This window comes from Pelobates fuscus, chromosome 3 (assembly GCF_036172605.1).
Source record: "Pelobates fuscus isolate aPelFus1 chromosome 3, aPelFus1.pri, whole genome shotgun sequence".
NCBI lineage: Eukaryota > Metazoa > Chordata > Amphibia > Anura > Pelobatidae > Pelobates > Pelobates fuscus.
The window spans coordinates 308,758,960-308,771,695 of NC_086319.1; the positions used below are offsets into that span (position 1 = coordinate 308,758,960).

Sequence of the window (12,736 nt, forward strand, 5' to 3'; positions counted from 1 at the left end):
GGCCCTTTACAGTGCTGTGCAATATAATTCCATCTCTAGGCTATAACAAACCAACATGGAATTATTGTTATGGAATAAAGCATTCACTGGTGCTGAAAGAGATATATCAAAAATGTCCACATAAAGTTAAACATCAGGCCTTTACTTTATATAATGATTAGTGTGCTAAATGCTGCATTATCATCCATTGATTTATTACATTTTTTGGGGGGTGGAGTACTTACTGGGATGACTAAAACATAGAAATAAGAATACTTAAGTTTCTTTACTTTACTTACTATTGCTACTACTGAGAAAGCTGAACTCACATGTACTTTTTTTTTATTCACTAACCTGCAAACCCTCTTGTTTGCTCTCCTTCTCTATCTCCTCTGGGTATTTGATGAGAAAACAGTGGTTGCAGCACTTCTTCAATTCCATGACAATGTTAAGAAAGCCAGATGTGCTACCTCTTGTTCCCTTGGATAAAGCCCTGTAGTTCCTTGTTAATATCCATCTGTTGGCAAAACAAAAAAGTGGGGAGATTACAATTTTGATTGCATTAAACCAGGATGTTAGCTTTCAGCTTATACCAATACGATATCACAGTCCTTAAATCCGACTTGGATCATCTCACTTTTGCATTGACAAGGAGAAGACTTACTTGTAATACTGCTTCTGCAAAGCGCACATCTCTATTCGCAGGATCTGTTCTACTTTGGCAGGTAGAGACTTCTCCACATCCTTTTTGACTCTGCGCAAAAGGAAGGGTTCGAGGACCTTGTGTAGACTCTGATACCCATTATCTCTCCCTTTGCCGTGCTCGTCTTCAAAGTCCTCCCAATATTCAAACCTAAAAAAATCATGATAAACATTTAGCTGTATTTGGAAGCTATTATGTAACGTCTATTCATTAGAAGTCTCCTGCAATTGAGCCCATGATGTGGACTCTGCTCTGCTAAACAGAACTTTTATGTAGACGAGCTACTGCAAACAAGTATGCATTTTCCTGGCATTGATAATCTAGAAATGTAAAGCACATTCTGAGTCCTTAAAATGAACAATCTAAATATCATAATCACTACAGCTTATTGTAGTGTAAGCAGGTTGTAATTACATAACCTCTGTTCTGGTCAAACAGTTTTCAGGCCATCTGACAAATACCTAAGATCTCCCCAGCACCCAGGGATGCAGCTTTTTTCAATTCAGCAATGCAGCTAACCTATAAAAACTGGGCTTTTGGTAATACACATGATGGTAAATGATACCCTATAACATGGAGTTGGTTACATTATTTATACTCACTTCTCTGGCATGATAAAGTGCAACAGAGACCACAGCTCCTTGAGAGAGTTCTGAAGGGGAGTCCCTGTGATCAGTAACCTGTGGTTGGATTTGAAGTCTATGAGTGTTTTGTAGAGCAAAGAATCATCATTCTTCAACCGATGTGCTTCATCCACCCCAAGAAATGCCCAGTTAATACTACTCAATACCGCCTGCAGGACAAAAAACAACAACAAAATAAGCCTCAAAATGAAAAACATGGATTAAAAATGCAAGCAATATAGTGAGTTCAAAGGAAGCATTAACAGACATGTACACACATATATTTCAGCTTTTGTGATATTTTAAATTTGATGGACTGCTGCACAGCCCAAGGGAAATTAAGCATGAGGATAGGGAAATCGATCCGTAAATGTTAAAATAATAACAGAATAGAAATCTTCAAAATATTTATAAATAACAATTCCTTTAACAAGCAATGTTTTCAAAGTTTGACCACAATAACTTTTTTATAACTGAATAATCAGCATAACTCTCTATTATTCCATTCATTCTGGCCAAAGGTTGTTGTTTGCTCACTTGAAAGACATATTTGCTGTGCTTCTATTAATGCACCTGGTGTGCACGGGTTACATATGAAACACTTGCATTCATTTTAACAAAGTTAAATAGAATTTGTGGATTTACTGAAGTAGTAAGGAGTATGTGTACAACTATAATTAATTTCCAAAAGAGTTAAACATTTGGATCTTCAAGCCACAATGAATCTGCTGCCATTCAATTTTACAAATATAAATCTAAAAAGCAGACTATGACTACTAAGTTATGTCAGCAGCGATGCAATTCAGTAGTGTTGGTTTCCATATATAAATATATTTTTAACTAAAGAAAGAAGCACAACATATTGTTCTGATATACAGGAAATGTGTTGTTAATAACCTACTTTGTCCTTCAGCAAAATCTCATAGGTGGTTAGTAGTGCATTGAATTTCATCTTCTTGCTCTGCTGATGAACCCATTCATATTCTCGTATCTGAAAGTTGAAAATTAAGATGTAAAATTTGTTCTTAAGATGATGCTTAGCAGTAGTCAAGTACAACTTCCACAAGATCTAGTTAGTACTTGTAAAACAATATTTGCCATTAACAAACTTTGCTGTCTGAGCAGCCACATATCATCTGAGAGTCACTGGTGACATAATAAACTATACGAGTCTTAGCCAAGATCTGGCACAAACTTAAGTAGAAGATCTTCATGTTGTGCTGCAGATATTACAGACACTCACCGTATTCCTGCTTCCCATGTCTCCGATGTAAACTACTACATTAATATCAGGTGCCCAGATCTCAAACTCCCTCTGCCAAGATGTTAGAGTTGATAGGGGCACAACTAAGAGAAATGGCCCATAGAGCAGATGCTGGTGGAACAAGTAGGAGAGGAAGGAAATAGTCTGTATAGTCTTCCCCAAGCCCATCTCATCGGCAAGGATTACACTGTTGTACCTACAAGTTAAGGGACAACAGCAGAAGTGGATTAGTGTAAAATACAAAGGGGGTAGGGGTAGACAATAATTGTATTCAGTCTCTGCAAATTAAACAAACTATCTTCCCTCTGCTCTTCCCCAGTTTACAAATCGCATTGTTATGCATTTTATCTTTTCATGGTTTTACCACCAATATTTTTTTTTTATTGTACTTACAGAAGCTAAAGAAATAAAATATGAATAAGAGAAAAAAAATCTTGTTAGGATACCTGTTGGTATTTTAAGTGAACCACAAGGCCCTTGTGCTTACTGACAACTAAAAAAAATTAAATTTTAAAAAAAAGTCTGCAGACTGTTGTGGGTGATTGACTATGTGACTATGTAGGGTACTGACAAAATTAGGGTTTGCCACCAACTTGATAAGCTCTGAATGGCACTTGGAGTAAATCTGGTGTATCGCCACAAATACACATTCATTTCACTCTGTTTTGCGCTACTTACCGTATATACTCGAGTATAAGCCGACCCGAATATAAGCCGAGGCCCCTAATTTTACCCCAAAAAACTGGGAAAACTTATTGACTCGAGTATAAGACTAGGGTGGGAAATGCAGCAGCTACTGGTAAATTTCTAAATAAAATTAGATCCTAAAAAAATTATATTAATTGAATATTTATTTACAGTGTGTGTGTGAGTGCAGCGTGTGTGTATGAGTGCAGCGTGTGTGTATGAGTGCAGCGTGTGTGTATGAGTGCAGCGTGTGTATGAGTGCAGCGTGTGTATGTATGAGTGCAGCGTGTGTATGTATGAGTGCAGTGTATGTGTGTGCGTGTGTGTATGTGTGTGTATGTGTGTGTGTATGTGTGTGCGTATGTGTGTGCGTGTGTGTATGTGTGTGCGTGTGTGTATGAGTGCAGTGTGTGTGTGTATGAGTATGTGTGCAGTGTGTGTGTGTGTGTGTGTGTGTGTGTGTGTGTGTGCGTGTGTTGCAGAGCCTTGGTGGGGAGTGGGCAATTTTTTTTTTTATTATTTTAATATTTTTTTATGATTCATTTTTTTTTTTTTTTATTTTTTTTTTATTATTTTAATATTAATTTTTTATTATTTTATTTGTAATATTTATTATTATTTTTTTCCCGTTCCCCCTCCCTGCTTTATACATAGCAGGGAGGGGGGCTCCTTCCCTGGTGGTCTAGTGGCATTGGTAGTTCAGTGGGGGGGAGGAGGGGGCTGTCAGAGAGCTGTACTTACCTTTCCTGCAGCTCCTGTCAGCTCTCTCCTCCTCTGCGCCGGTCCGTGCAGCACCTCTATCAGCTCACACTGTAAGTCTCGCGAGAGCCGCGGCTCTCGCGAGACTTACACTGGGAGCTGACCGAGGTGCTGAACGGACGGCGCGGAGGAGGAGAGAGCTGACAGGAGCTGCAGGAAAGGTAAGTACAGCTCTCTGACAGCCCCCCTCTCCCCCGGTCTGTATTATGGCAATGCAAATTGCCATAATACAGACACTGACTCGAGTATAAGCCGAGTTGGGGTTTTTCAGCACAAAAAATGTGCTGAAAAACTCGGCTTATACTCGAGTATATACGGTAAGTATATTTAACTTTTAGGTGTGTTACAATGAAGACTCCAGATACGTACTTGCACCACGAGTGAGCTAGCCAATTAAGACCCTCCAGTTGGTAGTCTCGCAGCTCCAGGCCCTCACCACCAATATGAGCAGGTTGCTTCTTTAAGGTAACAAACCTTGGTCTCTGCCTTAGAACCTTTAAAGAAATATAGATACAATTCTCAGAATGTATGTATTTGTGTTTTAAAGAAGATTAGACTTTATCAAAATAAGCCATTTTTCCAACCTGATCTGTAACTCCTCTACTTGGTCGGTGTACAAAGTATTCTGCTCTACCCAGCCTGTCACGTGGACATCATTTAAATAAAGGATATTAAAATACTGGACACAAACACCCATAAATATTTGCCAGCCAGCTCTTTAACCCCTTAAGACACATGACATGTGTGACATGTCATGATTCCCTTTTATTCCAGAAGTTTGGTCCTTAAGGGGTTAAGGACTGAAACCTACTCAGCAATTTAGCTTCCAATCCAAAGCATATCTCATTTCTGACACTCAAAATTATTATTAATCCAACAATGATGTTCAGTTATCACATTAATTTTCACTAAAACAGACTATCCATTTACACTTTTATTGTTTAAATGGATAGGGTAATTTTAAATGAACAATGTCTAAAATACAGTTAAGGCAAGATGTTACCGTGTTAAATACAAATCATACACTTTTCATAATAGAGAATGAGTGAAGATTGTGCATAAACCCATGTTGTAAATGTATAGTAAAGGGATGCCACTGTTAAATGTTAAATGTTTTTTTTTTTGTAAACAAGGCTGGGCCAAAAGGAACCCCCCAGCTGTTGTAGAGATACACCTTACCTATATGTTTTATAAGGGAAGACACATTGAGATGTATCTTGTTTTCATGTATGTCATGGAGTTCATGCTTTACCAGCCTTTCGCACATTTTTAAAACCTATCCCATAAAATAGTTTTTTAATAAATCCTCCATATAGTTATCTGAGATCATGCCCCCGAAATACTTTACAGACTGTTTTATCATACAAAGTTACAAAATCACTTAAAGGGACACTATAGTCACCAGAACATCTACAGCTTATTGAATTTGCTCTGGTGAGTAGAATCATTACATTCAGGCTTTTTGCTGTAAACACTGTCTTTTCAGAGAAAATGCAGTGTTTACATTACATCCTAGTGATAACTTCACTGGCCACTCCTCAGATAGCGGTTAGAGATCCTTCCTGGGTCATGGCTGCCTAAAATGCATCCAAACATTTAGTGTCTCCCCCCTCTGCATGCAGACACTGAACTTTCCTCATAGAGATTAATTGATTCAATTCATCTCTATGAGGAGATGCTGATTGGCCAGGGCTGTGTTTGAATCACGCTGGCTCTGCCCCTGATCTGCTTCCTTGTCAGTCTCAGCCAATCCTATGGGGAAGCAGACGGCTTGTTTTTCTGAGTCTAACAGCATGCAGATCTACAGTTTCAGGCTTGAATAAAGTAAGATTTTTACTATATTTATGGAGGCATGAGGGGCTAGATGGTGGTTTTAACCCTATAGGGTCAGGAATACATGTTTGTGTTCCTGACCCTATAGTGATCCTTTAAGCAAGTATAATAAAATACATTATGTGGGCAATTTAGCCACAATAGAAGAACACTGAAGTGAAAAAAACGACAGTACCGCTTATCCTCGTATGGTAACAGTATGAGGCATACACACCTTGTAGTCTTTTGCCGGGGTGGTTTTTGAATTATTTCTGGAGCTGAAGCTGTCAATGCAATGTTGAAACTTCTTGCTAATGAGAGCCCCATCTTCCCAGCTGCAGTCTGCGTACGGAAGGCCCATCCATTTGCACAGGTACTCCGGCTCATTAGAAGAGGCCATTTTTTTAACGTGAGCTAGTGCAAAAGCAAAAGTGAAGGATTAGCACAGATACTATCCTTCCAAAAAGAAAACACAGAACAACTAAGCAGGTTTGTTTTTTCAGACTAGAAACAAGCGCAAATTCTAAGCACTGCATAATAATAAAAAACACACACACATGATTCCTATTAATCAATCCATACTTAAATTAAATCAACTGGAAGTGGTGTGGCCAACCGCCACTTTTCGGGCTGATGGGTATTGGTGTTTGAATTGAACAAATACTATAGAAACGTTGGTTGTGTCAGAAAATGTGTACTATGACTATCCGAATCATCAAAGTGTGAGATAAGTATTGCTGTGCACATATAATTCAAGGCACATCCAAAATACAATTTGAAAAGGTCTAAAGCTAAAAGGGAAATACTAAATAAATACCATTGGTATTAAAAATAGATGTATGTTTAGGATAGAAAAGGTATGTGCAAACAACAAAATATGGAGTGATCATGGGGCAGTTTACCTGGAAAGTCAGAATGTCCAGAACCAGACTTGCCAGTCTTCACTGCTGTGTAAATAAAAATAAATGATATGGTTTTACCATTACGTTTGTCATAATGGCTTCTTTCTTTCAGTAACATTAATATGCACCAAATGTCATCAAATGTATTAAAGGGACACTGCAGTGTTGGGGATATATATCTGTATTCCTAACGCTACAGTCTTAAAGGGACACTATAGTCACCTGAACAACTTTAGCTTAATGAAGCAGTTTTGGTGTATAGAACATGCCCCTGCAGCCTCACTGCTCAATCCTCTGCCATTTAGGAGTTAAATTCCTTTGTTTATGAACCCTAGTCACACCTCCCTGCATGTGACTTGCACAGCCTTCCATAAACACTTCCTGTAAAGAGAGCCCTATTTAGGCTTTCTTTATTGCAAGTTCTGTTTAATTACGATTTTCTTATCCCCTGCTTTGTTAATAGCTTGCTAGACCCGGCAAGATCCTCCTGTATGTTAATAAAGTTCAATTTAGAGATTGAAATACAATTATTTAAGGTAAATTACATCTGTTTGAAAGCGAAACCAGGTTTTTTTTCATGCAGGCTCTGTCAATCATAGCCAGGGGAGGTGTGGCTAGGGCTGCATAAACAGAAACAAAGTGATTTAACTCCTAAATGGCAGTGAATTGAGCAGTGAAATTGCAGGGGAATGATCTATACACTAAAACTGCTTTATTTAGCTAAAGTAATTTAGGTGACTATAGTGTTCCTTTAATGTTTCTATCTAGTTTTAACACCCCCCCGCCCCCCCCATCCACACTCGTAAAAAGAAAAAGCAAAAAAAAAAAATTAACTCACCTTCCCTCGGCTGCCACGGTGTGTCTCCAGGATGACGGTCCAATTAATGCTCCTCGTAGGGGAGCATTGAGGACGGACCAGCATGCGCGACTCCTGCAGTGATGTGCCTCTGATTCTGCCATAGAGAGTCATTGCATGCAATGACACTGTGGCAGAGTGTGACAGCACCATGAATTACATCAACGTATTCTAGGGCAATGCTTGACAAATCCCAGATGACAAGTCGCCATGGCGACCAGGAATTTTGTCCTGGTGACTCATATTTTTCTGCCCTTTCAGCAGAGACAGCAATGGAGAATGCAGGAGGCGGGTGAGAGAGTGGAGGAAGACAGCCGGTATTCTATCCAAAAACTCTACCTCTTATAGAACACTGGTTGTAGGAGAGCGGAGGAGGCCGGCTGAATGATATAGAGGTGGGCAGGCAGGTAGGTAGCTGGCTAAGTGCGGAGGTGGCGATGGAGTTGTAATCTCCCTGCTCTGCTCCCTTACACTCCCTCCAGTGATGCCAGGAGCTGGAATGACGTCACTTTGGCCCCTGTCTCACTAAACAGAGCAGGGAGATGGGAGCAGCCCCACTGGACCCCAGGGAAAACCAGTCCACTCCAGCTCTCCTAAAGGTAGGGGAGGGTGGGTGGATTTCAATAAAAATTATAAAAAAAAAAAATCTAATTTCTGAGTGTGTGTGTTGGTCAGTCACTGTGTCTGTCTGTGAGTGAGAGTGAGTTTGTCTGTTTAAGGTGACTTTCTCCCTTTTCATTGCATGGGAAATGCAAATAAAGTTACTTTTTCCACCACGCCGTGCCTGTCTCGTCATAGCTGGCCCCGCCTCCATTGCGGAGATAATCATTCTGGACAAACTAAGCCAAGCCAATGCTTTACCACTGGCCCCTATTGGTCTACAGTAGGACATTCTTCTAAACCTGTTGGCTTAGTTTCTCTTTCTTTCTTTTGATACTGTTGCAAAAGCTGTGTTTCTGAACAGTAGACACTCTTCTATTGCTACTTAGTAGCATCCTGTGCTCCAATAGAGTCTGGCCAGCTATTTGTTCCACAGAGAATGTGCAGGGTTTATGACTTACTCTTATTAAATATTATTAAATGTTAAGTTTTAATCATGCTGACAAAGGTCTGAGCTACTTTTTTTGTTTCTTAGATTTCAATTAAATTTGTCAAGCCTCGTGCTAGGGTATGAGAACTAGGAAGTAACAGTCCCAGCTCTCCTACTCAGAGGGTTTGGAAGCACACTTTCAAGCCTTCTTACATAGTTACATAGCTGAAAAGAGACTTGCATCCATTATGTTCAGCCTTCCTCACATTTGTTTTTTGCTGTTGATCCAAAAGAAGGCAAAAAAAACAAAAAAAAACAGTTTGAAGCACTTCCAATTTTGCAACAAGCTAGGAAACAAAATCCTTCTTGACCCCAGAATGGCAGTCAGATTTATCCTTGGATGAAGCAGTTATTACCCATTGAAAGATTATATCCTTGAATATTCTGTTTTTGAAAGTATGCATCTAGTAGCTGTTTGAACATCTGTATGGACTCTGATAAAACCACTTCTTCAGGCACAGAATTCCACATCCTTATTGTTCTTACAGTAAAAAAACCTTTCCTTTGCCTTAGACAAAATCTTCTTTCTTCCAGTCTAAATGCATGGCCCCGTGTCATATATAATGTCCGGTTTGTGAATAGATTTCCACACAATGGTTTGTATTGGCCCCGAATAGATTTCTAAATAGTGAAATACAGTCATTTGGGGCCACTAAGGAAATGGTAGAGGGTAGGGGGACTATTGCAGGACTATAACAAATTCATTTAAATGAAGTACTCTACAGATATGAAAAAAAATTATTTAAACTTTTGCACAAATTGCAAATATTTAAAAACCACAGGCTGGAAATAAATATATATATATATATATATATATATACATATACACACACACATATACACATATACATACACATATGCACATACACACACAAAATATTATTTTCCTTCATTAAAAATGCCACTCATAATCTGTGACTGCAATTATTATTTTCTCTAATGTAGAAAAACAATGATGATATCCCACTTACCTATAACCCTCTCAACTATCTGGTACTGTTTGTTCAATTCAGATGCTAATTCTTGCTGACAGTTAAAATACTCTACGTCTTCAGGTGAAACTTTTGACAGCCTATTAAAAAACAAAAAAACAATTAAAAATTAAATGAACACTCTGTTATTAGTTAATTTATTTTAGGCTGAATGCCCTTAGTGGCTGTCTCATTCACAGGCACTTGATGAGTGGGAATTGCAAAAAGAAACAGTGTTGCTTCTCACAAAACAGCTCTGTTATGATTTACAGAGCCCCAGGGGCAGCATCTATACCCCAAAATGACATAATTAAGATTAAGCGTTTTTGGTACTAGTTTTGCAGAAAAGCGGGTAAGTCATACCAATGCTTGATTTCATCATCTTTCTTCTTGAAGTTTTCCAGCTTTTTCAAGCCTTTCACCTTCTGCTGCTGCAGAGACTCTTCGCTTTCCCAGGTGCTGTGGATGTAAGACCACCCTTTCCATTTGATAAGGTACTGTGGCTCCCCTTCATCGGTTTCAGGATTAAAGTCAGCACAAGGATCCCCATTTTCTTCCACAGTATACACAGTAGTTGATGCTCCAGTAACTGAAATAATAATTTTTAAAAGTCTAGTTAGCGCTTTATTTTTATTTTTTTACACAATAACAAATGCCTGTAATGAAGCTGCCAAGGCACTGTCAGGCACACAGCAAAAACTTAAAGTGACACTATAGTCACCAAACAACTACAGCTTATTGTATTTGTTCTGGTGAGTATAGTCAGTGCCTGCAGGCTTTTTGCAGTAAACACAGTTTTTTCAGAGAAAAGGCAGTGTTTACATTACAGCTTAGGGACACCTCCACTTGCCACTCCTCAGATGACTACTAGAGGTGCTTCCTGGGGTATTGCTGCACAGTGTGCAGCACTGACAATCAGTATCTCCGCCCTCTGCATGCAGACACTTAACTTTTCTCATAGAGATGCATTGATTCAATGCATCTCTGTGAGGAGATGCTGATTGGCCAGGGCTGTGTTTGGCTTGTGCTGGTTCTGCCCCTGATCTGCCTCCTTGACAAGCTCTGTCAATTCAATGATTTCCTATCGGAATGTGTTCTGATTGTCTCGGAACACCACTTCTGATGATGTCAGCCAAGCAGGCAGATCAGGGGAAGAGCCATCAGTAAATGACTGCAATAAAGGTAAGATTTTACTATATTTAGGGGGTAAGAGGGTGGCCAGATAGTGGTTGTGTTCCTGATCCTATTGTGTTCCTTTAATTAATTATGCCGTTCATATGGGCCCAAGACAGTGCATATACATTTAATGAATATTGCATTGTAAAAGAATCGTGCAGAGGTTTTTTTATTCTTACTTCTTACCTGCTAAACACTATATTCCCTCTCCCTGTAAACATTTTGAAATTAAATGGGGTGAGAGAGAGGGATTTTCACCTACTCAAATATGATTATTGTTCTTAATTATGAATAGGAACATATGTATATTAAACTAGAAGTTTGCATGAAATGTTGCATCACATATAAACCCAGATGGAATTGTTGATGTTATATATATTATTTTGGTAGAAAGGGCTATCATTTCTTATGCTGTATCATGTGAACAAAATAAAAGTAGAATATAAGCTACCCTTACCTCCTTTTTTTCCAATCCTGGTGTCCAATACTTTCTCTATAGTCTCGTGATTATCTTCCTGCTCCTCTACCTCCTCCCCTGCCATTTCGATCAGGTCATCGGAATCTGTCTCAAAGTCATCATCTTCTTTGTAGCTGTTGCAATTCAAAATCACTCATGGTTAAACATTGTTTGCATAAAACAAATGACAACAAATCTGTTTCCACACAAAACTAGCTAGATGGGGCTGGTCTGGCCCACCGGGACCCGCAAATTTCCCGGTGGGCCGCGGCACCTGGGGGATGTGCATGTAGGTGTCACCGGGTGGCCAGTCCGGTGGCACACTCTGAGGTGGACGGCCGTGTTCCATGCTGGTGCCGCCGGGCTGGGTGGCCACCTAGCCGATCCAGCAGTGAGCTGTCATAGGAGGACTGAAGGAGGGAGCCATCTCTTTATTATGCTCCCTTGCGGTTCCCACAATTCCCAGCACAGCCACATCATACTGTGCTGGGAATTGTGGGAACCACGAGGGAGCATGATAGAGAGACATGCTCCCTCCTTCAGTCCTCCTATGCTGACAGCTCACTGCTGTCAGCATTAGCGAGTGTGCAACGTGGCCGGCCCCCTCTGACTTCTTTCGGTAAATGGGAGGGGGAAGAAAGAGACAGAAAGGGAATAGAGAGACACAAGGGGAGGGGGGAGAACGAGACAGAGAGGGGGGAGAAAGAGACACAGGGGAAGAGGGAAGAAAGACAGTGGGAGAATAGAGAGAGACACAGGGGGAGGGGAAGGAAAGAGACAGAGGGGAGAGAGAGTGACACAGGGAAAGGAGGGAGAAGAGTGAGACACAGGGGGAGAAAGAAGGGGAATAGAGAGAAAGGGGAAGAGAGATGTGGGGGAGAGAGACACAGGGAAAGGGGGGAGAAAGAGACTGAGGGTAAGAGAGAGACACAGAGGGAGAGGGAAAAAGAAGAGAGACACACAGGGGGGAGGGAGAAAGAGGCAGAGGGGGAGAGAGGAGCAAGAAACAGGGGGAAGAGAGACTGGGAAGGAGTGGGGAGGCATGGACACAGAGAAGCAGTGAGGGGGAGAAAGAAACATACAGAGGGACTGGGGGGACAAAGAGGCACACAGAGGCTATATATACAAATTGTTGATCCTGATGAAAGTCCGGAACAGAGGACTGAAACGTTGATGATCATTTTTAACTACTTAATAAAGATTGGAAACTGAAAGGACCGTGAGTGCAGCCACATTTTTGGACACACACACACACACATATATATATATATATATATATATAGTTAATACAATGTTAAACAAAAATCTGCACACCAGTCAAGCCATAAGACTTGCTTTTCCCACAGAAATCCAAAAACTGCAGCGATGTTGCAACCGCAAAGGATTCTGGGTGGGCTTATGCAAATTAGTTCAACAAAGAATCACATTTTTGCCTCATTCCATTTTAAACATGGATT

The 12,736-nt window shown here is 40.1% G+C and overlaps 1 protein-coding gene across 5 annotated transcripts in view; it reads right to left on the reverse strand.

Annotated features, from left to right (window-relative positions):
- CHD2 (chromodomain helicase DNA binding protein 2) overlaps window positions 1-12,736 on the reverse strand; it is a 73,986-nt gene that overhangs the window by 26,223 nt on the left and 35,027 nt on the right. For all 5 annotated transcript variants that reach the window (XM_063448872.1, XM_063448869.1, XM_063448870.1 and 2 more), the window contains 11 exons: window positions 11,280-11,413; window positions 10,010-10,235; window positions 9,647-9,747; window positions 6,730-6,774; window positions 6,063-6,241; window positions 4,385-4,509; window positions 2,549-2,765; window positions 2,207-2,296; window positions 1,285-1,475; window positions 644-832; window positions 334-496 (listed from right to left, as the gene is read on the reverse strand). In XM_063448872.1, the coding sequence (XP_063304942.1) occupies window positions 334-496; window positions 644-832; window positions 1,285-1,475; window positions 2,207-2,296; window positions 2,549-2,765; window positions 4,385-4,509; window positions 6,063-6,241; window positions 6,730-6,774; window positions 9,647-9,747; window positions 10,010-10,235; window positions 11,280-11,413 (1,660 nt within the window). The remainder of the gene's footprint in view (window positions 1-333; window positions 497-643; window positions 833-1,284; window positions 1,476-2,206; window positions 2,297-2,548; window positions 2,766-4,384; window positions 4,510-6,062; window positions 6,242-6,729; window positions 6,775-9,646; window positions 9,748-10,009; window positions 10,236-11,279; window positions 11,414-12,736) is intronic.